The 23,955-nt window shown below is 44.9% G+C and overlaps 2 protein-coding genes across 2 annotated transcripts in view; one reads left to right on the top strand and one right to left on the bottom strand.

The window, feature by feature from the left end:
• Positions 1-7,377, bottom strand: part of LOC309525002 (nuclear factor 7, brain-like) — a 29,487-nt gene extending 22,110 nt beyond the window's left edge. The window contains exon 1 of the mRNA XM_082210318.1: positions 7,170-7,377. Within this exon, the coding sequence (XP_082066444.1) occupies positions 7,170-7,193 (24 nt within the window). The 5' untranslated portion in view covers positions 7,194-7,377. The remainder of the gene's footprint in view (positions 1-7,169) is intronic.
• Positions 7,378-17,030: 9,653 nt separating this feature from the next.
• LOC309525234 (C-type lectin domain family 2 member D-like) lies at positions 17,031-23,538 on the top strand. The gene is made up of 6 exons (XM_082210760.1): positions 17,031-17,198; positions 20,332-20,448; positions 21,180-21,370; positions 21,473-21,579; positions 22,212-22,367; positions 22,608-23,538. The coding sequence occupies exons 1-5, from the start codon at positions 17,069-17,071 to the stop codon at positions 22,321-22,323; spliced, it is 657 nt and encodes a 218-aa protein (XP_082066886.1). The 5' UTR covers positions 17,031-17,068; the 3' UTR covers positions 22,324-22,367; positions 22,608-23,538.
• The last annotated feature ends 417 nt before the right edge of the window (positions 23,539-23,955 follow it).

The raw sequence follows: 23,955 nt of genomic DNA, 5'->3' as shown, positions 1-23,955 counted from the left end.
ATATCTGAGCCTGCTAGCAAATTGTCAGCTTTCTGTGTATTCCTTTCACAATACTGCACACCTCCCACTAGATAGCAGCTCTAAGGATATTTCAATCGACTGGTATCTCTTTGTTTTCAGAAGAAGTGAGGGTTTTTGTGATTTCAAAAGAAGATAAGTTTTTTGTGGTTTCTTATTTTGGTCACCCACAACCAGAAATAGTGAAAAGGAGAACTACATCATGGTGAGATTGTGAAATTCTCTCCCCCAGGAGTAATAGCCACCACCATGGCTTGATGAAATGTAAATAGCCTCTGAGAACTTTTCCACTCTGTCATGCTTCCTGATTTTAACACACACACACACACACACACACACACACACACAATTGAATTTATATACCACCCTATACCCAGAGATCTCAAGACAGTTCACAGAACAAAATCAAAATATAAATATATGGCAGGAATAGCAATGATAGGGAGTCAGACCAAAAGGGGCATGTGGCAAATTGCCTTTAAAAAGTGAGTACAATGCCAGAAGACACACAGGGCGCATACCATATTTTTTCACTCCATAAGACGCACCCGACCATAAGACGCACCTAGTTTTTTAGAGGAGGAAAACAAGAAAAAAATATTCTGAACGAAACAGTGGATGTATGATTTTTGCGGTTAATGCTGTGGCCACAGACATGTGATTTGATGGCAAGTTTGGGGTAGCCCAATGCAAAAATCCTGAGAATCCATGTGGACCCGTGCTTTGTAACCATGTTTTTGTGCCATTGCGGCCCCACAAAACAGTGGATGTGTGATTTTTTTGGTGCAGGCTGTAGCCATGGACATGCTATGTGATCTGGTGGGGAATTTGGGGTGACCCAATGCAAAAATCCTGAGGATCCATGAGCTTTTACCTCCCCCCTCGCAGGCAGCCTCCTTTATCTCGTCCCTTATCTCCCTCCTGATCGCTTACCAATCAGCTGTTTCCTTTCAACACCCCCTTCCCCCTTGTTTGCCTTAGTGTCTTTTCCTTAGCTGGAGCAGTTTTTTGCTCCCCCTTTTCTTCTAAATTCTCTCCTCATTGCTTGTTTTAGTATTCCTGTCTCCTCTCCTTGCAAGTTGGCTGTCTTTACCTCCCCCCCCCTCCCCTGGCAGCCTCCTTTACCAACATCCTTATCTCCCTCCTGATTGCTTGCAGATCAGTGACTTTGTTTCAACATCCACTTCCCTCTTTCAAAAAAAAGAGCATGATCTGCTTTTTGCCCCTGGGCAATTCAGCTCCAAGGACCATGCATTCGCTCCATAAGACACACAGACATTTCCCCTTACTTTTTAAGAAGAAAAAAGTGCATCTTATGGAGCGAAAAATACGGTAGATAGCCAACAGTTCTGTCTGCAACCAGAGAGCCATGAATGCAAACTGGGCTCACAAGGGAAGGCTGTTGTTTTGCAACCAGGAAGACCTGCAAGATGATGATGATGATGATGATAATAATAATTATAATTATAATTATAATAATTTATTTATATCCCGCCCATCTGGCTGGGTTTCTCTAGCTGCTCTCGGAGGCTACCAGCAGAATATTAAAATACAATAACCTATTAAACATTAAAAGCTTCCCTAAACAGGGCTGCCTTCAGATGTCTTCTAAAAGTCTGGTAGTTGTTTTTCTCTTTGACATCTGAAGGGAGGGCGTTCCATAGGGCAGGTGCCACTACCAAGAAGGCCCTCTTGTCTGGTTCCCTGTAACTTGGCTTCTTGCAGCGAGGGAACCGCCAGAAGGTCCTCGGAGCTGGACCTCAGTGACAGAGATTCCGTCAGCCTTTGTTTGCTGCCATGTGCAGTCTGTCTGCCAGTGCTCTTCATCCCACATTACAATATCCAAGTGGCAACTAAGTCCATCCACACAGAATGAGTTGGAAGGGCCTTTGAAGGTCACCTGGTCCAAGCCCACCTTAGGGCAGGATAGCCCAAGTGAAGCATCTCTTCTTACCCCTCCTGCACGTCTCCCACACAGGGCTTCTTATAGCCCTGAAATAAAAACCTTGTACAGTAGAATATTTTCCCAAAGTGGGGAGTCGGCAAAAGAGCTGGCAAAGAGTATCTCACCTCTGAGCACTTTTTAAGTCCAGGTTGCCAGAAGAACACCTTACTTAAGCACCTTTCACGTTTGTGACACAGGAAGGAGTCGAGTGTTCTACCACACAGATTATGGATAAATAGCTACTAGCTGTGATGACTATGCTCTGTCTCCACAGGAAATAGTTCTTCTGAATACCACTAGCTAGAAACTGCAGGAAGGAGAAATACTCTAGTTCTTGGCCCCTGCTTGCCAGTTCCCCACAGGCATCTGGCTGGCCACTGTGAGAACCCGATTGTGGACTGATTCAGGAGGCTCTCCTTATGTTCTTATGATCAAAGCGTTGTAATACTGAAAATCATGAGAACTTTAAATTCAGGGCAAAGGCACTGAAGCTGGTCTTAACAGTTCCCGTACAGTGGTACCTCGGGTTACAAACTTAATTCGCTCTGGAGGTCCATTCTTAACCCGAAACCGTTCTTAACCTGAGGCAAGCTTTCACTAATGGGGCCTCCTGCTGCTGCTTACCACTGTATTAGGAAACTGTTGCAATCAATATCCCCCCCTCCTGAAAACCCTTTGTGCAATTGTCTTCTGAGCACACCCTGCTCACACGAAACTCCTTCAATTATCCCACTATTACAGTGGTACTTCAAGTTACAAATGCTTCGGGTTACAAATGCTTCAAGTTATGAACTCTGCTAACCTGGAAGTAGTTGCTTCGGGTTGTGAACTTTGCCCCAGGATGAGAGTGGAAATTGTGCACCGGTGGTGCGGCAGCAGCCAGAGGCCCCATTAGCAAAAGCATGCCTCAAATTAAGAACGGTTTTGGGTTAAGAACGGATCTCTGGAACAAATCAAGTTTGTAACCCAAGGTACCACTGTATTAATATTTATTAAATTTGGTCATGATCAAATGGGCACAAGATATAGGACATAATGCACAATTTGAAGATTGGAAAAAATTGTGGAAAACAGACTTGAACCATCTGGGGTACAGTGGTACCTTGGGTTACATACGCTTCAGGTTACAGGTACGGACTTTGTCAAGTTGGATACCTACTGTTCTCCAGATGTGGAATTTCTGACAATTAAATGCAGACCTTTCTATCTTCCCCGGGAATTTACAACAGTGGTGTTAACAGCAGTGTACATAGCACCAACTGCAAATGCATGCAGGGCCATGAGTAGTATGCACGAAAACATCAATGCTAAATTGAGCAGATACCCGGAGGCTGTGCACATTATTGCGGGGGACTTCAATCACACAGATGTGAGGGCAGTACTCCCAAAATTCCATCAGCACATTGAGTGTGCAACAAGGGGAGAAAATACTCTTGACAAGGTGTATACGAACATTAGACGGGCATATGAGGTCAAGACCGTGGCACACCTCGGTGGTTCAGATCATGTGTCCCTGCTTCTGACACCAGTATACACACCCCTCAGGAAACAAGGCCAGATACAAACATGGATGGTTATGGTGTGGCCTGAGGGAGCCTCTCAGCAACTGCAGGACTGTTTCCAGGAGACTGACTGGAATATCTTCGACCATCAAGATCTAGAAATTTATACATCAACGGTCCTGGATTATATTAGATTCTGCACAGCAAATGTCACCAGGGAAAAGTATGTTAAGTTGTATCCGAATAGGAAGCCCTGGATGACGGGAGAGGTTAGGAGATTATTGAAGGCCAGAAATTCTGCTTTTAGAACTGGGGACCGGATATTGTATGGTATAGAAAGAGCGAACTTGAAGAGAGGTATCAGGAAAGCAAAAGCGGAGTACAGGGGAAAAATTGAGGACCATCAGAGAAATCATGATACTAGACAAATGTGGCAGGGAGTCCAACATCTGACTGGTTATAAATCAAGGAATTCATCAGTGGTAGAGAGTAGTGCTTCTTTGGTGGGAGAGTTGAATACCTTCTTTGCCCGATTTGAGGTGATACCAACAATGACTCCAACAGGGATGCCAGAGCTATTGGCGTCACTACCTACAGGAAATGCTGCCAGGGTGGAAGAGGGAGAAGTGAGGTGAGTATTAAAGGAGGTAAACACGAGGAAGGCTATGGGCCCGGATGGGGTGGCTGGCAGGATGCTAAGAGATTGTTCGGACCAACTGGCAGGAATCTTTACAAAGATTTTTAACCAGTCTCTGGCCCAAGCCACTATTGCACCCTGTCTGAAATCCGCTACCATTATAACCCTGCCAAAAACATCAAAGATAGACAGTCTGAATGATTATCGCCCTGTGGCATTGACACCCATTATAATGAAATGTTTTGAAAAACTGGTGAGGAACTGCATCTTATCTTTTCTGCCAGTGGGACTTGACCCTTACCAGTTTGCGTACAAGGCAAAGAGATCCACAGAGGATGCTGTGGCAATGGCTTTACATGCTGTCCTGACTCATTTGGAGAAGCAAGGGAACTACGCGAGACTGTTATTTGTAGACTTTAGTTCTGCGTTTAATACTATTCTTCTGCATAGATTGGTGCCCAAATTATTAGACCTGGGACTTCCACTATGTTTGTGCAGGTGGATATTAGATTTTCTATCAAACCGTTCCCAAAGGGTCAGGTTGGGTTACCACGTCTCTGCTGATCTCATCACGAATACGGGGACGCCGCAGGGGTGCGTGTTGAGCCCGCTTTTATATACGCTCTATACAGCTGACTGTGCTCCCAAATACCCCAGTAATAAGATCATTAAGTTCGCAGATGATACAACGGTGGTTGGTTTAATCACGGCTGGAGAGGGGGAGGCGGCCTATAGGAAGGAAGTTGAGCAGTTGGGGGAGTGGTGCAGGAAAAACAACTTACTCCTTAACTTAAAGAAAACAAAAGAGATCATTGTGGACTTTAGGAAATGTAAATTGAATATTCAGCCACTTATTATTGAGGGGAAGTGCGTGGAACAGGTCTCGGTGTTTCGATTTCTGGGAATGGAGTTGAGAGACAACCCAACCTGGGGAGAAAACAGCAAAGACCTGGTGAAGAGAGCACAGCAGAGGTTATATTTTTTGAGAATCCTCCGGAAAAACAATCTCTCAAAGGACCTGTTGATGGCAGTTTACCATTGCACTGTGGAGAGTGTACTAACTTATGGTCTGTGTGTATGGTTTTGGAGCTGCACGGCCAGGGAAAAAACAATGCTGTCCAGGGTTGTAAAGACTGCGGAGAGAATAATTGGGTGCACTCTTCCCACCTTAGATCAAATCTATGCTGCCAGGTGCTGTAAGAAAGCGGCAGAGATAGCACAGGATAGTGCGCACCCTGGAAATGATCTCTTTCAGCTTCTGCCTTCTGGAAGAAGGTACAGGGTTATAAAGGCCAGGACTAGCCGTCTGAGAAACAGTTTCTACCCAAATGCAATTCTGGTTCTAAACGCAGCGTAAGGGGTTTCTACAGTATAGTGTATTTTAAAATAGGGTTTTAGAGTTTTTAGGGGTTTTTGAATGTTTTATGTAGTTTCGTAGTAGTTTTATGTAGTTTTTATGTAGTTTTATGTAGTTTTGTGGTAGTTTTATGTAGTTTTTATGTAGTTTTATGTAGTTTTTCAATTTCATTGTCCTGCATGAGACAATGACAATAAAGATATATAGTAAATAAAATTCACAGACTGTTCTCTTTTGAAAGAAAAATACATGAAAATGATGTACAGATGGTATATAACACCAGTACAGATAGCAAAAATGTATAAAACCGGGTCAAATATATGTTGGAAATGTAAAGAAAAAGAAGAGACCTTTTACCATATGTGGTGGGAATGTAGAGAAATTAAAATTTTTGGGAAATGATATATAATGAATTGAAGAAAATGTTCAAAATGACATTTGTAAAAAAAAACAGAAGCATATTTGTTAGGGATTGTAGGACAAGACCTGCCAAGGAAATTAAAGAACTTATTCATGTATGCTACAACAGCGGCCAGAGTCTTTATAGCACAAGGATGGAAGAATGAGGAAACCCCAACAAAAGAACTGTGGCAAGAGAAATTGATGAACCTAGTGAAACTACATACAACATACAAACTACATACAACTACATACAAACTGCGAGATAAGGACAACTGTGACTTTCAAGAAGAATGGGAACTTTTTACAAATTATCTAAAAAGACAACAAAAAGAATTGGACTCCTTGGCAGGTTTTGAATAAACATACACAATAGACACATACATAGATACACAATATAATAGACAGATAATAAAAGGATATATACAATTGTACAATATGCAGAGAATAACATGAGTTGAGAAATCAGAGAGAGGAGCTGAGAGAAGTCTTGGGCAGGTGGGAGGAGGGGGGAAGTGGGGAATAATGAAGCTGATTTGTTTTGATAATTGTTATGTTGAAACTGTTAATAATTTTTTAAATAATTTTTTAAAATTAAATTTGTATATTGCCCTTCATCCAAAGATCACAGGGCGGCTCACCAGATAAAAAAAATGAGAACACAAAATACAAAATAAAACAGAAACAGTACCCCCCCCCAACACATTTCAAATGCCGTAGAAAGTTCAATCAGCCCAAGGAAAACAATTTTGCCTGGCACCAAAAGATCTGTAATGAAGGGTCTCAGAGGATGATTGCATGGAAGCCTTCAGTCCCTTCATTTCTGCCTCCCACTATGACTCCTGCCATCACATTCTCCAACTGCATTTCCTGAAAAGGGGTGGGGTGGGGTGGGGGTTCAGATTAACCCTCCATGCACACAAGGAGTGGGGTAGGCCTGCCCCCAGCTCCCAATGGGGCTTATGGCCAGATACATACCCTCCAACATAGCCCAGATGACAATAGGGACATTTCTCACTCCTCACCCCACAACTGACCCTCCTCAACCTCCCATTTTTGTGCCCCCCCCAGCATTTCGTACCATAAGAAGGGTGGCTGCCACCCCCGTTGCACCAACGGGAACACTGCACACACACCCTCCAACCATCCTGAGAAAACCTCTTTCTCTTATTTTATTCTATGGTAGATTTACAAAAAGAAAAAAACACATGCCAATAAATACATTTCAGAAAGGAGCAAGATTGGACGTGGATGCACAAAGGATATGGAATGCATAACAACAGCAGCAACAGCAACAACAACAACACATACCTCCAAGTTTCTCAAACAAGTCATGGTGGAGGAGGCTTCACAGTCTGGTCACTCAACCCAAGTCCCCACAATCAGCAGAGGCAGGGGAGGGAGTTGCTGTGGGACAAAGGGGAAGCCCCATCTTTCCATTCCCTGCCTTGCACTGGTAAACAAGAAAGAAGACATGCCCCACCTGTCATGGGCATAGCTGGGTGTGTGTGTCAGGGGTCAAGGGGGAGGCTGCTCTCCTAAACCAAGTAAACTAATAAAAATACTTAACTTACCAATTGCTTCACCTAACACAAAGTCTGCTCCTGCAACAGAAAGCCCGGCTACACCCATGCCGTCTGTCTTCCTCTCCCTGTATGGTTTCCCCTCAAAAACAATTGCAGCAGAGCAGAAACAAGGAAGTGGGCTGTTCAGTTATATGAATCAGCTGCTTGTGCAGCAAGATTTGGGCATCATTCTTTATATTGGGAAAACGGAATGGGCAGATAACGAGTGTTCTGATAGTGGGTACTGTGTGTATATCCTTTCCTTAGGGACACTATGAACAGAAAGAGTTTCTGAGTTGAAACATATGGGGCTGAGGGCTTCTCCAGCTTGGAGGGGGGTTGTGGGGGTCTATCCTGCAATATGCATTGATGCAATAATAGTGGACCATCGATTATTATGCACTCTTGCAACAAAAGGGAGGCAAACAATAGCAACCTTGAACCATCTGGGGTACAGTGGTACCTCGGGTTACATACGCTTCAGGTTACAGACTCTGCTAACCCAGAAATAGTACCTCGGGTTAAGAACTTTGCTTCAGGACGAGAACAGAAATCGTGCTGCGGCGGTGCGGTGGCAGCAGGAGGCCCCATTAGCTAAAATGGTGCTTCAGGTTAAGAACAATTTCAGGTTAAGAACGGACCTCTGGAAAGAATTAAGTTTTGGAAGCTCTCCCCAACCCCACCACTTATCTAATTAAAATCACACATTTCCATTCTTGCTTTTCCAGAAACAATAACATTTACTGGGGCATTGTCAAAGGACAAATCAGGAGCTTAAAGTGGAGTCCTGATGATTGCCTTCCTGGGGCAAGGCAGCCTCCCATCTTGCCCATCGACTGATAAGAGGTACAAACCCCTCAAGGAGGGGAGAGTGGTTTCCGTGTGATGTGGGCAAAAGCCCACGCCAGGTTCGAGCACAACGGAGTCACTCAGTCCCAGCAATGACCAGAAAGCGCTGCTTTCAAATAGATTCAGATTTTATTTCAAGGTGCATCAAGAATGCTGACAAACAAGAGAAGACAAACAACACAAAAGAGTTATTGAGGGCTGCACCCTGTGTTGTGCCTTCAGAGAGTTTTACACATGCAGATAAACATCACTCTTTTCATGTCATTCTAACCACTCTATTTAACCACGAGGCTCTTCATATCGACCCCTCAGGAAACATCTGCTTAGCCACATCCTGTGGATGTCCACCTCCCAAGAGATTGCGATCTACTCCCAGACTGAAAATCTAGCAGTGTTCTACCCATTTTTTTTGGAGGGGGGGAAATCCAAAGTTTTTAGGGGGCAGGCCAAAGTTGTAGAGGTTTTCTTAGGGGGTACCATAGATCTTGTGCTTTGGGAGTATGCCATATATCGCTCGCAAAACAATAGATGGCCGCCACTCTTGCCTCAGACACAGCGCTTAGGTGGGGGCTTTGTCCCTGGAGACGCTCCCACTACGTAATCGGATGTGCTGCCAACCTAGCAGTTTTAGCAATTTGAAAACATGCTAGCATGAGTAGATAAATAAGTACCACTGTGACAGGAAAGCAAGCGGCATTTACGTGTGCTCTGATTTCCGTCACAGTGTCCCGTTCCACCAGAAGCAGTTTACTCATGCTGGCCACATGACTCAGAAAGTGGTCTGGGAACAAACGCCGGCTCCCTCGGCCTGAAAGCAAGATGAGTGCCACAGCCCCATAGTCACCTTTGGCTGGACATCCAGGGGTCTTTTACCTTTTCTCCGTAGACAACTGGATCGAAGCTGATTCTCTTAGATTTGTCAGCAGCCTTTGACATGGTCGATGATGATCTTCTGGACCATCGCCTCGCCGATGTGGGGATACAGGGCATAGCCCCCAAATGGCTGTGCTCCTTTGTCTCTGGTCGGGGACAGAGGGTGGTGCTAGGGAGGGAGATGTCGTTACGCCACTCCTTGGTGTGTGGAGTGCCGCAGGGTGCAATCCTCTCCCCAATGCTTTTTAACATCTTTATGCGCCCCCTTGCCCAGATTGTCTGGAGCTTTGGACTGGGCTGTCACCAATATGCTGATGACACTCAGCTCTATCTTCTGATGAAAGGCCACACCGACTTGGCCCCAGACACACTGACCAGATGCTTGGAAGCTGTGGCTGGATGGTTTCATGGGAGCCGATTGAAACTAAATCCTTCGAAAACAGAGGTCCTATGGCTGGGTCAGAATGGCTTGGGAATGAGGGACCAACTCCCTTCTCTTGCAGGGGCCCAATTAGTGCCATTGCCTTCCATTAAGAGTTTGGGTGTAATCCTTGACGCCTCCCTTTCCATGGAGGCGCAGGTTACAGCAACAGCCAAGGCGACATTTTTCCACTTTCGCTGCATTAAGCAGTTGGTCCCTTACCTTTCCTGCCCTGATCTGGCCACAGTGATCCATGCGACAGGCACCTCCAGGCTTGACTACTGTAATTTGCTCTATGCGGGGCTGCCCTTGAAACTGTCCCAGAAACTTCAGCGGGTGCAGAATGCTGCAGCGAGGCTCCTCACGGGGTCCCTGCCATGGGAGCATATTCACCCAGTGCTTTATCAGTTGCAATGGCTCCCGGTGGAGTATCAGGTCAGGTTTAAGGTGCTGGTTTTGACCTTTAAAGCCCTTTGTGGCTTAGGGCCCTTGTATTTATGGGACCGCCTCTCCTGGTATGCCCCGCAGAGGACCTTAAGGTCCATGAATAATCATAGTTTAGAGGTTCTGGGCCCTAAGGAAGTAAGATTATCCTCTACAAGGGCCAGGGCCTTTTCAGTGATGGCTCCGACCTGATGGAATGCTCTGTCCCATGAGATCAGGGCCCTGCAGGATTTAACTTACTTCCGCAGGGCCTGTAAAACAGAGCTAATCCACCTGGCTTTTAATTTGAATTTAGCCTGATCTTTTATTCTCCTTCCTTCCGTCCCCCTTCCCTTTTTATGAAGATTACCCACTCTGGGATCCCACAGCTAATTCTCCCCTGGTCTCCTCGCTGGCCCAAATAGGACTAATTTAGCCAGCTAGCCCTGGTGATCATCTAATGCTTATTGGATGGATTTCCCCCCTAAATTGATTTTTGAATTCTGAATTGTTATTCACGTTTCATACTATATTTTATGCTGTTTTTTGTTGCATCAATCAAGTGTTTTAAATTTGTTGTTAGCCACCATGAGCCTGGTTTTCTGAACCAGGAAAGGCGGGGTATAAATAAAAATTTATTATTATTATTATTATTACCCCACAACTGCCCCATTTTAAGCTGTATATCCTGGATCACATAATCCAATCCCAGCTTCTGTTTGGATCCTGGAATATCCCATTAAGACTAGCACCTTAGCATTAGTCAGCAATGTTGAGCCCGACCCTACTGAGCACCAGACCACCTTCTGGGATTGCTTTGGAGATCATCAAAGAGCTAAGCCAAAGTACCTCTGGGAGGCCATGTTGGCCACAGGGGGAGGCCACGGCAGTGGAGGCGAAGGTGGCAGCTGCAGAAGAGGAGGAGAGCGAAGGTGTGGAGGAGGAGTGAGCGAGCGAGTGGGCGAGTGTGTGTTGGTGGGTGTGAGCAATGGGGTGGTGAGATGGTGTGGGGCATCTCAATTTGCCCTCTCGAAATGTTGGGGGGTATGGATAGAGTCCTGCTGGTTTCACATGATTCAAAATCACATTATAAGGGATTATTATTATGACCGGAATGTAATTGAAACTAATAAGATTTTGGAATGCAGAAATAAAGAAAATCATCAAACCATCTAAATTATACAATTTGCCATTTGAACGATTAGTGTTAATAATTGTATTAAAAATTAGTATTGTTATAATGAGGCTATTGTTGGATTGTAATTGAAAACTAATAAAATTTATTATAAAAAGCATTATTTTATATATTTTATTATTATAAAATCCTGTTCTGCTTCTTGAAGGCTTTGCCAACATCAGAAACTGCAGAAACTGGCTGCTGGATTGATGCCAAAAGGAGGTAAAAAGAATAATTATGCAAGATAGAATGAGCCTCATAGAAAGTGGAGAGAAAGAAGTTTTTCTCCCTCTCTCATAACACCAGAACTCCATGGAAACATCCATGGAAGCTGAACATTGGAAAATTCAGGAGAAAACAAAGTTCGTCTTCATCCAGCGCATGGTTAAACTATGGCGCTCTTTCGCCCAGGAGGCAGTGATGATCCCCCACTTGGATGGCTTCAAAAGAGGGCGAGAAAGGTTCGTGGGGGAGAGGGCTATTGAGAGCTTCTGGCCATGAGGTCTGTTCTTTGCCTCCTTCTGAGTCACTGGAAACTGCAGACGGGCAGAGAGCTCTTGTGAGTTTCCCACAGGCATCTGGGTGGCCCCTGTGAGAACAGGGTGCTGGACTCCATATGCCCATGGCCTGATCCAGCCAGGATCTTCTGATGTTCTTATATTCTTATGAAGCTCAGTTTAATAAACAGTCCTCATGCTGAACCAGAGGGGAATTCAGGGAAAAGGAGAGACAAGGAAGGAAACCCCACCCCACCCCCCTATTGGCTTCAAACCAACTACTGCAGTAACAATTGCAGGAAATCAGTTCCATTTCCAGAAATCCAGGAAATTTAGTAGCAGCTGCTGACAATGGGTCTGTATAAGGAAATTTGGCACCACCTAAAAACATTAGTGAGAGCTGGACCATAAAGAAGGCTGTTTGCCGAAGAATTGATGCTTTTGAATTATGGTGCTGGAGGAGACTCTTGAGAGTCCCATGGACTGCAAGAAGATCAAACCTCTCCATTCTGAAGGAAATCAGCCCTGAGAGCTCACGGGAAGGACAGATCCTGAAGCTGAGGCTCCAATACTTTGGCCACCTCATGAGAAGAGAAGACTCCCTGGAAAAGACCCTGATGTTGGGAAAGATGGAGGGCACAAGGAGAAGGGGACGACAGAGGACGAGATGGTTGGACAGTGTTCTCGAAGCTACCAGCATGAGTTTGACCAAACTGCGGGAGCCAGTGGAAGACAGGAGTGCCTGGCGTGCTCTGGTCCAGGGGGGCACGAAGAGTCAGAAACAACTAAACGACTAAACAACAACAAAAGAAACATGGTTGCTTAGAAAGTTGAGGTACATAATTATAATCTGCTTTAATATTTTTACTTTTGTATGTTTTAAATTAGTGTTGTATTTTTTCTGATTTTATTGCTTTATCTTTTTGTATACTGCTCTGAGGGTTTTACAATAAAGTGGTGTGTGAATCTTATGATTCCCAGGTTTGGGGAAAGGAGAGGGAGAGGAGGAAGGGGGAGAGGGTTTTGGACTGAAGAAAAAACATTTCTAAAATAATATAAGCAGTGCTCTTTTTCTAAAAAAATTTTTTAGGGGTATTCTCATTTTGACTCAAGAAAATCTATAGAAAATTTATTGTTGAAATCAAGAAAAATAAATACAGTAACTAGAAAGGACAGAGAGGACTTATTCCAAAAGGTGGCTTTTAATTTCCTTTAAAAAGGAAACCCAGAGGGGAAAACACAAATCCACAGACCAAAATCTGTGGTTCTGCCAAAAAAGAGAAAAAAAGGAATGAACTGATTATTAAGGACCACAGAAATATTTTTTTTTTTAAAAAATCCAGAAAAGTCTTTCCAAAAGCCTTCCTGCATCCAAAAATAAATGGTAAAACAGAGGGGGCCAACAACCAGATATTGACAGATACTTTCAATTGGGGTGGGAAGAAGAGAGAGAAAAAATTATGAAATAAGAGAAGGAGAGGGGGAAGCGAACAAGAGTCAAAGTAGGGAGTTTTGCCCCTCCCCTCAAGGGATCTAAGCCAATAGGAAGGACCTTAAAGTTTCTCTCCAAATTATCTGGCAGCCTTTTCTTTTCCTGGATTCAGGTAGGTAGCTGTGTTGGTCTGACGCAGTCGGAATAAATAAATAAAATGTCCAGTAGCACCTTAGAGACCAACTAAGTAAGTTCTGGGTATTACCTTTGCATGCACACGAAAGCTTATACTATGGGTCGGCAAACTAAGGTCCGCGGTCTGGATCAGGCCCAATTGCCTTCTGGATCCGGCCCACGGACAGTTTGGGAAAGGGCGTGGGGATTCTCATTGTTCGGGTTGTGCCATTCCCCCCCCACGCACCATCCCCCCCCCTTACACACACCGTGGCGGTGCCTCCTCCCTTCTCCTACTGGCTTCTCCCCGCCCTGCCTAGAGGAGGAAGGGGGCTGGGCTTTGTTGGATCAGTGTGAGCGCTCGAGAGGCCGCCATTTTAAGCAGCCCTTCTCCAGAGCCCTTCTTTCACGCACTGCTCATCGTCTCTCCACCACCACCAGCCTCTGCCGCTCGCAACACACAGGTAAGCTGTGTCCTTTATAAAAAACTGCATCTGTGGGATCTTTGTGGGGCTTGCCTGGCATGCTGTGCCCTTTTATTTAAAATGGGAGGAGGACTACTTGCCCCCCCCCACGCAATGTGCACAGGAATTCACGTCCCCCCCCCAAAAAAAACCAAATATAGTCCGGCCCTCCACAAGGTCTGGGGAACAGTGGACTGGCCCCCACCTGAAAAAGTTTGCTGACCCCTGGCTTATACCCAAAACATATTTAGTTGCCCTCTAATGTGCTACTGGACAATTTATTTTATTTTCCTAACATTCATTGGGGCAGGGTAGAGAGAGAGAGAGATTGGAGGAAAGCCATGAAAGCAGCCGAGAAAGGGAAGTAGGAAAGGAGTGAGAAATGTTTCGGGTCTGGAAGCAGGGGAAACCCGGGACCTCAGGAATCAATGAAAGATCAGGCTGGGGAACGGGCGCAGGCAGTGCCAGATTTATGTATAAGCTAAACAAGCTCTAGCTTAGGGGCCCACTCTCTTGCCCCCCCCACAAAAATTTAAAGAAAAAAACCTTGGATGTTCATTTCCAAAACAAGATAAAAAACAAATAAAATAAAACCTACACACAGCACAACAGTGTTTTGTGTTGTGTAGGCTCCTAGGATGTGAGTAATGGGTCCTGCCTGCTAGCCCGCTCCCTGCCACCACCACCGCTTCTTTCCCCTCTTTCCCAGGAACATTTAGATTCACAAAATGTTTAGGGGTACGGGTACTCCCGCGTGGCCCCAGAAAAAAGCACTAAATATAAGGCTGGCTTTGTTTGATTGGGGGAACTGCTAGAATACATTTGGGCGTCATGAGGGAGGAGAGGGGGAGAACGTTCCCTTGGGCAAGGAGAAATCCTTGTCCTGACAGAACATTCTCCTAGCACTGCTAGGAACGCAACCCAAAGTTCTCACCCCCTCATTCAATATAATAGGGAATCTAAAAATGGCTATACTGTTGTTCAGGCTTCAGAGAAAAGTGGAAGAAATTTGCAGAAATATGAGCCTCTCTGGATTAAGCCTGCCAAATTTTAGGCAGATCCGTTCAGAGGTTTTTGTGCTGGACACCTTAATTAAAGTGGGTCAGACCTCACCTGGAGTACTGTGTCCATTTCTGGGCACCACAATTTAAGGAGGATATTGACAAGCTGGAACATGTCAAGAGGAGAGCGACATTTCCTTATAAGGCTTGGAAAACAGGCTTCATGAGGAGGAGGAGCTGGGTAGGAGGAGACTGGGGGAAAATATATTACGATAGCCATCTTCAACTATCTCAAGGGCTCCTCCCTTTGATATTTACTCAATGCCTTTGTAGAAACATTACTGTAATCATTTAGACTAAAAAGAAGCAATATTTCATATGTGAATTTTCCAGCTTTGTAAATTAGTATATGTAAGACCACCATTAGGGCTTTTTTGGGGGGTGGGGACTATACTAGTATGGAAGCAAAAGTGCACCTTTTATAGATTTCAAGAAGAGATAATTCATTTCTCCTCTGTAATTTTCTCTCCACAGAGGAATCTTGGGACATTGATGTTATGGTGAAAATTGATGTTGTGGTGAATTTTTGTGTGGCAAAAGCACAGAATTGGTACTTCAGACTTTGAAGAGGCACTGGGAAGAAAAGCAGTCACGAAGATAAAACAGGGAAGTAGAATACATATTAAGTACAGCTTGGCTGGACAAAGTATCCGATTAAAGCACACAATTAAGTAGTATTTTAAAAGGGTGTTTTCTCACCACGTTACCTAGCCCAAACTGTGCGTGAATCTGTAATCCAGTGATCTGCTTTAAACATATCTCAAGAAACTGCAAAACTCTGTGTAACTAGAGCTGAGTAGCATTTCATAGAATCATAGAATCATAGAGTTGGAAGAGACCACAAGGGCCATCGAGTCCAACCCCCTGCCAAGCAGGAAACACCATCAGAGCACTCCTGACATATGGTTGTCAAGCCTCTGCTTAAAGACCTCCAAAAAAGGAGACTCCACCACACTCCTTGGCAGCAAATTCCACTGTCAAACAGCTCTTACTGTCAGGAAGTTCTTCCTAATGTTTAGGTGGAATCTTCTTTCTTGTAGTTTGGATCCATTGCTCCGTGTCCGCTTCTCTGGAGCAGCAGAAAACAACCTTTCTCCCTCCTCTATGTGACATCCTTTTATATATTTGAACATGGCTATCATATCACCCCTTAACCTCATCTTCTCCAGGCTAAACATGCCCAGCTCCCTTAGCCGTTCCTCATAAGGCATCATTTCCAGGCCTTTGACCATTTTGGTTGCCCTCCTCTGGACACGTTCCAGTTTGTCAGTGTCCTTCTTGAACTGTGGTGCCCAGAACTGGACACAGTACTCCAGGTGAGGTCTGACCAGAGCAGAATACAGTGGCACTATTACTTCCCTTGATCTAGATGCTATACTCCTATTGATGCAGCCCAGAATTGCATTGGCTTTTTTAGCTGCCACGTCACACTGTTGGCTCATGTCAAGTTTGTGGTCAACCAAGACTCCTAGATCCTTTTCACATGTACTGCTCTCAAGCCAGGTGTCACCCATCTTGTATTTGTGCCTCTCATTTTTTTTTGCCCAAGTGCAATACTTTACATTTCTCCCTGTTAAAATTTATCTTGTTTGTTTTGGCCCAGTTCTCTAATCTGTCAAGGTCGTTTTGAAGTGTGATCCTGTCCTCTGGGGTGTTAGCCACCCCTCCCAGTTTGGTGTCATCTGCAAATTTGATCAGGATGCCCTTGAGTCCATCATCCAAGTGGTTGATAAAGATGTTGAATAAGACCGGGCCCAAGACAGAACCCTGTGGCACCCCACTAGTCACTCTTCTCCAGGATGAAGAGGAACCATTGATGAGCACCCTTTGGGTTTGGTCAGTCAGCCAGTTACAAATCCACTGAGTGGTAGCATAGTCAAGACCGCATTTTACCAGCTTCTTTACAAGAATATCATGGGGCACCTTGTCAAATGCCTTGCTGAAATCAAGGTAGGCTACATCCACTGCGTTCCCTTCATCTACCAGGCTTGTAATTCTGTCAAAAAACGAGATCAGGTTAGTCTGACATGACTTATTTCTCAGAAATCCATGCTGACTATTGGTGATCACAGCATTCCTTTCTAGGTGCTCACAGACTGTTTGCTTAATGATCTGCTCCAGAATCTTCCCTGGTATTGATGTCAGACTGACTGGGCGGTAATTATTTGGGTCCTCTCTTTTCCCGTTTTTGAAAATAGGGACAACATTTGCCCTCCTCCAATCTGCCGGGAAATTTACTGTGAGGTCTGTGGATCCTCCTGGGAGAAAGAAAAGATGGGCTCGGTTAAAATTGAAATGGCACATCTAAAGGTCCACATGAATCCAGATGCAGCTAAGAACGGGAAAAGTAATGGAAATACCAAACAAGCAAGAGTCAAGCAAGTCTCTCAGAAACTGAGCCATGGTAAGTGAGTTCTGATGAGAGAGGCATGAGTTTGTCTCCACCTAATGACAGAAAAGTTACGAATATGCTGCTGGGACGAGAGCTGCAAGATGTAGGCCAGCTAATCAAATTCATGGAGACTCTAGTTTATTCAGGCAATTAAAAACAGTTGGAAAAGGATGGGCACATAGAAATAGCAGTGGAGCAAGCCAGTTGAGTGGGGGGCAGGGCCAGCGGGGCTGGGGCCAGCTGCCCATGCAGCTCCGGGGAGTCTGCCCCCCTCTTCCCCCTCAGCCCCCCTACAGCTCAGGGCGGAGGCAGCAGGTGGACCTTTGTGGCAGCAGAGTCTGCATGCACCCGAAATGTGTGACTCGGGTGCGCTGCAGGCCCCTTCCCACGGTGAGTGCTGTCTGGGAGTTGTCCCCCTTCAGTCACGTGGTACCTGGTGTGTCCCACCCCCACTGCACCTCCATCGCTCTGCCCCTGCATAGACACTTGTGTGGAAATTGATTTGACAAGATTCAGCGGTTGGAGGGGAGAGATACCTTTACATCATGGAAAGCAATGCCTCTTTCAAACCATGCTGAGCTCCTCTAAACTATTGACTGTACCCAGCTTTGAATAGTGAGGAAGGCTTCTCAGTCTCTTCTTAGTTCCTCTCTCAGATGGAACTATCCTTCCTCACGCAGGCATGCATCAGGAGAAGGGGGGGTGAGGCTGCCCTTGAGGAGAGAGATTCCTGGCTGTTCTTCCAGTTCCCCTTCCATGTAGACCAAGAATGCAGAGCTTGTCTCTCGCCAGATTCCAACTCCCTCCCATCACTCCCTGATAGCCAATGTTCAGGAATGATGAGACCTGTAGACCAAAAACATCTGGGGGACCACACGGTCCCCATTCCTGCTGTACACAGACCTAGAGAGCCACAGATAAGCGAAGAGACCAGAAATATGCAACTACAGGTGCATTCTCCACAGACTTTACTAGCACAGTGGCATGGAAATGCTTTGTTATAGCTGTCTACCTGACTGGGTTGAGTGGTCTATGTTACAGTAGGCATTACACTGACATTTATATGTGAGTGGGTGATTTTTAAATGTTTTTTAAATAAATAAGTAAAATTCTTAGGAAATCAAGAAGCAAACGATACTGTGCAAATCTCCTGGCAGAGAACCTTCTTGACTGACTTCATAACTTTGCGTTATGCAACACTTTTCAGAACGTATCATTCAAAACATCTTTTAGGTTCCTCTTTCTTTCAGGAACCCAATCTGGCCAACCATGTGTTGACATTAACTGAAATATATATATATACGCTGAAAGCAGACACTCAGAGCTGCATATTGCTGACGAACCACTTTGCTGGCTAGTCCTTACATTTGGACCTGGTTTTCTTTAACTGTCAGTTATGCCATCCTCAGTATATAATTAATATAGCAACCTTAGTCCATCTGCTAATCCTAGCCTGTGTACTACAAACTGCTATTTTGATTTATTTGGTTGAGGCAAGCTTGAAAATTCACTATCCTGCATTGAACGAATAAAGCTTCTTCTAGCACAGGGAAATGTTGAACAATTCATTTTAATGCATTTTGTTTTGCACATTAATGGATCTACCTGTGATGTGTTGGAACCAACCCTATGTTATACAGAAATGTGCAAGAGCTCAAACAGTATCCCCTTAATAGTTTGTTTTACAATCAAGATTAAAATGGTTTCAGGATACAGTGGAACCTCTACTCACATACGAAATCCCTTCCGGAGGTCTGCTCATGAGCAGACCCGGGTTGCTGGTAGAAGCGCCATTCTGTGTGTGCGCATTCAGCAGCAGCACCGTTCTGCGCATGTGCAGACGCACATTGTTCACCAGTAGAGGGGGTGGTAAATCGAGGTTCTACTGTATTTGCTTGAGGTTGCTGCACTAGCTTGAGATGCATGAACAAAATATCCCATTCTGCTTCTAAGTAGGATAGAGATTCCCTTCTGGCAGACTGCTGCCAGTGGATTTAACAAGGCTGCCACTATTTGTCTCAGAAGCCCAAGTGACCTCAGCTAGAAGTTGGGCATTTAGCGCCACCAGTTCAAGCTGTGAAAGGCTCTTCCAGCAGAGACACATCTGGCATCTTCACTTCTGACTTCTAAGCTTGACTTGAAGACCTTTTCTTATGCCAACAAGGCTATACAGCTGTTTAAAATGTTGTTGATCTCCCAGCTATATTAATGATAAAAACATAAAGGTACCCCTGACCATTAGTCCAGTTGTGGACAACTTGGGTTGCGGCGCTCATCTTGCTTTATAGGCCGAGGGAGCCAGCTTTTGTCCTCAGACAGCTTCCGGGTCATGTGGTCAGCATGACTAAGCCGCTTCTGGTGAACCAGAGCAATGCACGGAAACGCCGTTTACCTTCCCGCCAGAGCAGTACCTAATTATCTACTTGCACTTGATGTGCTTTCGAACTGCTAGGTGGGCAGGAGCAGGGACTGAGCAACGGGAGCTCACCTCGTCACGGGGATTCGAACCGCTGACCTTCTGATTGGCAAGCCCTAGGCTCTGTGGTTTAGACCACAGCACCACCCGAATACCTTTATATTAATGATATATTTATATATATTTACTATTTCTACTGGTGATATTTGTTTTATTGTATAACTATTATTCTGAAGCACTTTGATAGTTTAGGAGATGGTGGCAAGTAAGTGCTTTTTAATAAAATAAATAACTAGTGACTCACTAGCCATGCGCAGAGGCCTACAAGTTGGCTGAGTTCTGGTGGGAGGCACCAAGTTTTATGATGCCACAGGTGAATTTGGTTCATCTCTTACCCTTCTAACATCCCATTGACCAAAATCGGGAAGTTTCTTTTTTGGTCTCCAGCTGACTTGCACCAGAGCACAGGACCAAAAAAATGAGACATTCTGGGATACAATCAGAAGCCAGAATTGGCTTCTGTAATTCCAGGATGTCCCGCATAAATCAGGACTGTTGAGTGGTATGACATCTTGGTGTGATGCAAGCTTGAACTCACACCTTCAGTGTGGGTGGACGACCCAAGCCTTGGTAGACTTGGAGACCCCCAGATATTTGGAGTTTCTAGAAGGACTTGTCCGGCATCTTGCTGAAACCAAGGACACATTAACACTTTATTTCCCTCTGCAGGGTTCTACAATAATGAAAAAAAGAAACTCGCTTTTACTCAAATAATTGTGAGCTTGGTGCTTAGTGTCATTATGATCATTTTCACCATCATCATCATCATCAGAACTGCTTTATCAGGTAAGTGAAGAGCCATTTTGCTGTAACTTCTGCCAGGTTATCAACAGGCCACCTGCTCTCACAGATCTCCTCTCCTCAGGCGCTAGAATAGCTGTATTGGTATTCAGCTGAGGTAGCCTGGAAGCAGTTGCGGATGGGGGCCCACATTCAGGCAAGGTAGACTTCATGTACTGTAATAATAGACCAATATACACACACAATACACACACAATTTCAAGTGATTTAAATTGTACGATACAATTCTAATCAAAGGCCTTTCTCAGGGAGAGTCAACTAGACCCTGGCTGTGTATTTCATGGATAGTCAATTGAGGTCGACTATCTATGGTTGAGCCACAAGAGAAGCTGCTCTATGTCCTGCAAGCTCCTGAGTTTGTGGGCAGAGATGGACACAGGGCTTTCTGCCCTCCCTCCTACCCTCATTTCCCCACCCTTATCCAGGCCCCCTGGAGATGATGGGGGTTGACCGGAGACCTCCTGCACACAGTTTTTGTGTGTGGTGTATTTGCAATTATGTCGTTATACTATATTTTTATGTGATTGTTCTTATGATGCTTCAGATATGTTCCCATTTTCTATGTTGCAAGCTGCTTTGAGCAGGATTACTTTTATGGAAAGGCAGCACACAGATATAATGTTGATGAGTGGAGTACATTGCCTGACCTTTATTTTGGGTAGGACTGTTTATAAACTATGGATAGTGATTTGTCTCACTTTCTGATACCTTTCTAGGGAGAAGCGCAGTATTGCCTACTGCCCTACCTTCTCCTTCCACCCCAACTGAATGCTGTCCGGACGGCTGGATTGGCTACCAAAGGAAATGTTACTATTTTTCGGACAGTGACAGAAACTGGACTTCTAGCCAGAATTACTGTGCCTCTTTCGATGCCTCTTTGGTCGTGATTGACTCCCAAGAGGAGATGGTGAGTGGAAAGATGCAGAGCAGAGTCTGCAGCCCCAAATAGAGTTGATTCTCCACTTGGATGAGGGTTGGAAATGTATTGACACTTCTTTTCTTTTTTAAGAGCTTCTTGAGACGGTACAAAGGTCCTGCTGACCACTGGATTGGTCTCCAAAGGATGGATGACCAGGAACCTTGGAAATGGATCAATGGCACCATTTTCAATAAATCGTAAGATCTCCCCTCCCCCCCCATTGTGTGTCAAGAAATAAATGTCGAAGTCCAGAAACCAGAAATTTGGCAGAACCAGCCATTTAAATGTCTGGGCTATGCAGAATGTTTTGCTTTTGAAAAACTCTCTCTCTCCCCCCCTCTCCCTACACACACACACACACACACACACACACACACACACACTTTCGAATTTATTCAGGAGGGAGGACAGAGACATAGCTACAGTGGTGGGAGCCTGGGGGCAGGGGGCGGCTAGCCAGGATTTTGCCCCAGGTGAAGCCTTCATAGGGGTGCCATTGAGTCACCCAGCCTGAGTGTGTGTCGATATTTCCACTCCTCTTCTGAAGTCAGGGGTTTTTATAGCATTTGCTGAGGCCCTGAGCCAAGATCACATAGTCTAAAATGTGAATGTATTAAATTAATATAAATGAAGCTGCTTTCTGCAGTTTTCTTCAGGTGAAAATTAGCTTCCAGGGCTTCCTGTACATACATTGGGGGGGTGTCTCTTTTCAGGTACATACCTTAGGGGGTCTCTTTTCAGGTACATACCTTGGGGGGGGTCTCTTTTCAGTTGCATGGTCTTATACTTGTTCTTAGGGATACCATTTCTACATTCTGTTGCTTTTTAGGTTTGAAATCCGGGGAGGAGGAACAGGTGCTTACTTGAACCATCTGGGTGTTGCTAGCGGCACCAGTGGAAATGGCGAACGCTGGATCTGCAGCAAACCAGTTGGTAAATGAGAAACAGCACAGGCTTCTAAGTCATGCAGATCACACTCAATGAGGTATGCATAATGTGCTGGCCCGCTGTAGCCTCCACAACCAAAGAGAGTGATTAGGCTGTCCACCCTAGCTATTGAATCTGTAGGTGTTGATGGAGGAAAAACCTTACTTGATTTCGTTGGGTGGTCCAGATTTTGGGTTTGGTGCAGATTTGCATTTTCCTGGGCAATGTTGGGAGAGAGAGGCAGGAAACATGCCCCTGTGTGCTGTGATACAGCTCCTCTTCTCTTTTGTATCTGCAGGTTTGGCAGTGGAAGTGCTGGTCTGGCTTGCTTCTGTAATCGACTGGAACGTGTCCTTTTATTTAAAATGCCTGGGTTATTTGTGGGGCCTGCCCCGTGTTTTTACATGACTAGAATGTGTGCTTTTATTTAAAATTTATTAAAAATCGGTTATTTGTGGGGCATAGGAATCTGTTCATTTCCTGCCCCCCCCGCCCCCAAAATATAGTCCGGCCCCCCACAAGGTCTAAGGGACAGTGGACTGGCCCCCTGCTGAAAAAGTTTGCTGACCCCTGTAATATCTCCTGCTTGGACTACTGCAATGTGCTACCTTTGAAGGTGACCCAGAAACTACAATTAATCCAGACTGCGGCAGCTAGACTGGTGACTGGGAGTGGCCACTGACACCATATAACACTAGTCCTGAAAGACCTACATTGGCTCCCAGTGTGTTTCCGAGCACAATTCAAAGTGTTGGTGCTGACCTTTAAAGCCCTAAACAGCCTCGGCCCAGTATACCTGAAGGGGTCTCTGCCCCCATCGTTTAGGGGGTGGAGGTCCAGCTCTGAGGGCCTTCTGGCAGTTCCCTCCCTGCACAAAGTGATGTTACAGGGAACCAGGCAGAAGGCCTTCTCAGTAGTGGTGCCTGTCCTCCCATTGAGGCAAGGAAGAAGGGCTACCCCTATGCTATCCATATAATCAGTTATCAGTAATCAATATATTCGATATATATTCATATATATTCAATATATATTCATATATGCTTACAGATATATGGTGTGTGCGATGTTTTGATGACACTGTGTGAAATGTGTTATGAGAAAATTTGAGAACTTAAAAAAACTCATGTGACCTTTGTTCGGGGCTCTGTCTTTTTTGCTTGCCTTAAAGGTTGGAACCTTTGTTGCAACAAATAAAGATCAAGCCTATTGGCTGCTGGTTTTCTTTTTCATTGCTTGGCTGTAGTCTCTTATTTTCTCTGACCGATACAGAATTTGCAGGGCTAGACTCTAGCGAGGTTGGGAAATGGTTTAAGTAGTGTACCCCAATATTTGGGATGTGAAGGGGGAAATATAAACTAGAGGAATTCCTGAGTTAGCCTTTGGGAAACGACCTGTTGAAGCTAGGGCCATGAAGGATGAACAGAGGGCCAGGAGGAACCAGACAAGGATGTCCACTTCCACCTTTGCTCCTTAATATGTGTTTAGAACTCCTGGCATTAGATAGCATTGTGAGATTCATGAAGGAGTTGAATATGCTTATTTCAAAGCCTCATTCTAGTATTCCTAATTTGACGAAAGCAATGGATGATTTGGGTAAAATATCAGGATACTCAATTAATTGATTGGTCCAAATTGGAATGGATGCC

The sequence above is a fragment of the Podarcis vaucheri genome (assembly GCF_965113315.1).
Source record: "Podarcis vaucheri genome assembly, chromosome: 2".
Classification (NCBI taxonomy): Eukaryota; Metazoa; Chordata; class Lepidosauria; order Squamata; family Lacertidae; genus Podarcis; species Podarcis vaucheri.
This window is presented reverse-complemented; position numbering and strand designations above follow the sequence as displayed.

What these genes read in the sequence shown, in the direction of transcription:
- LOC309525234 (XM_082210760.1), top strand. Translation starts at nt 17,069, where the DNA reads ATGGGCTCGGTTAAAATTGAAATGGCACATCTAAAGGTCCACATGAAT. An exon ending in TTGACTCCCAAGAGGAGATG is followed by an intron (nt 21,371 to 21,472) that starts GTGAGTGGAAAG and finishes TTCTTTTTTAAG; the next exon opens with AGCTTCTTGAGACGGTACAA. An exon ending in GGCACCATTTTCAATAAATC is followed by an intron (nt 21,580 to 22,211) that starts GTAAGATCTCCC and finishes GTTGCTTTTTAG; the next exon opens with GTTTGAAATCCGGGGAGGAG.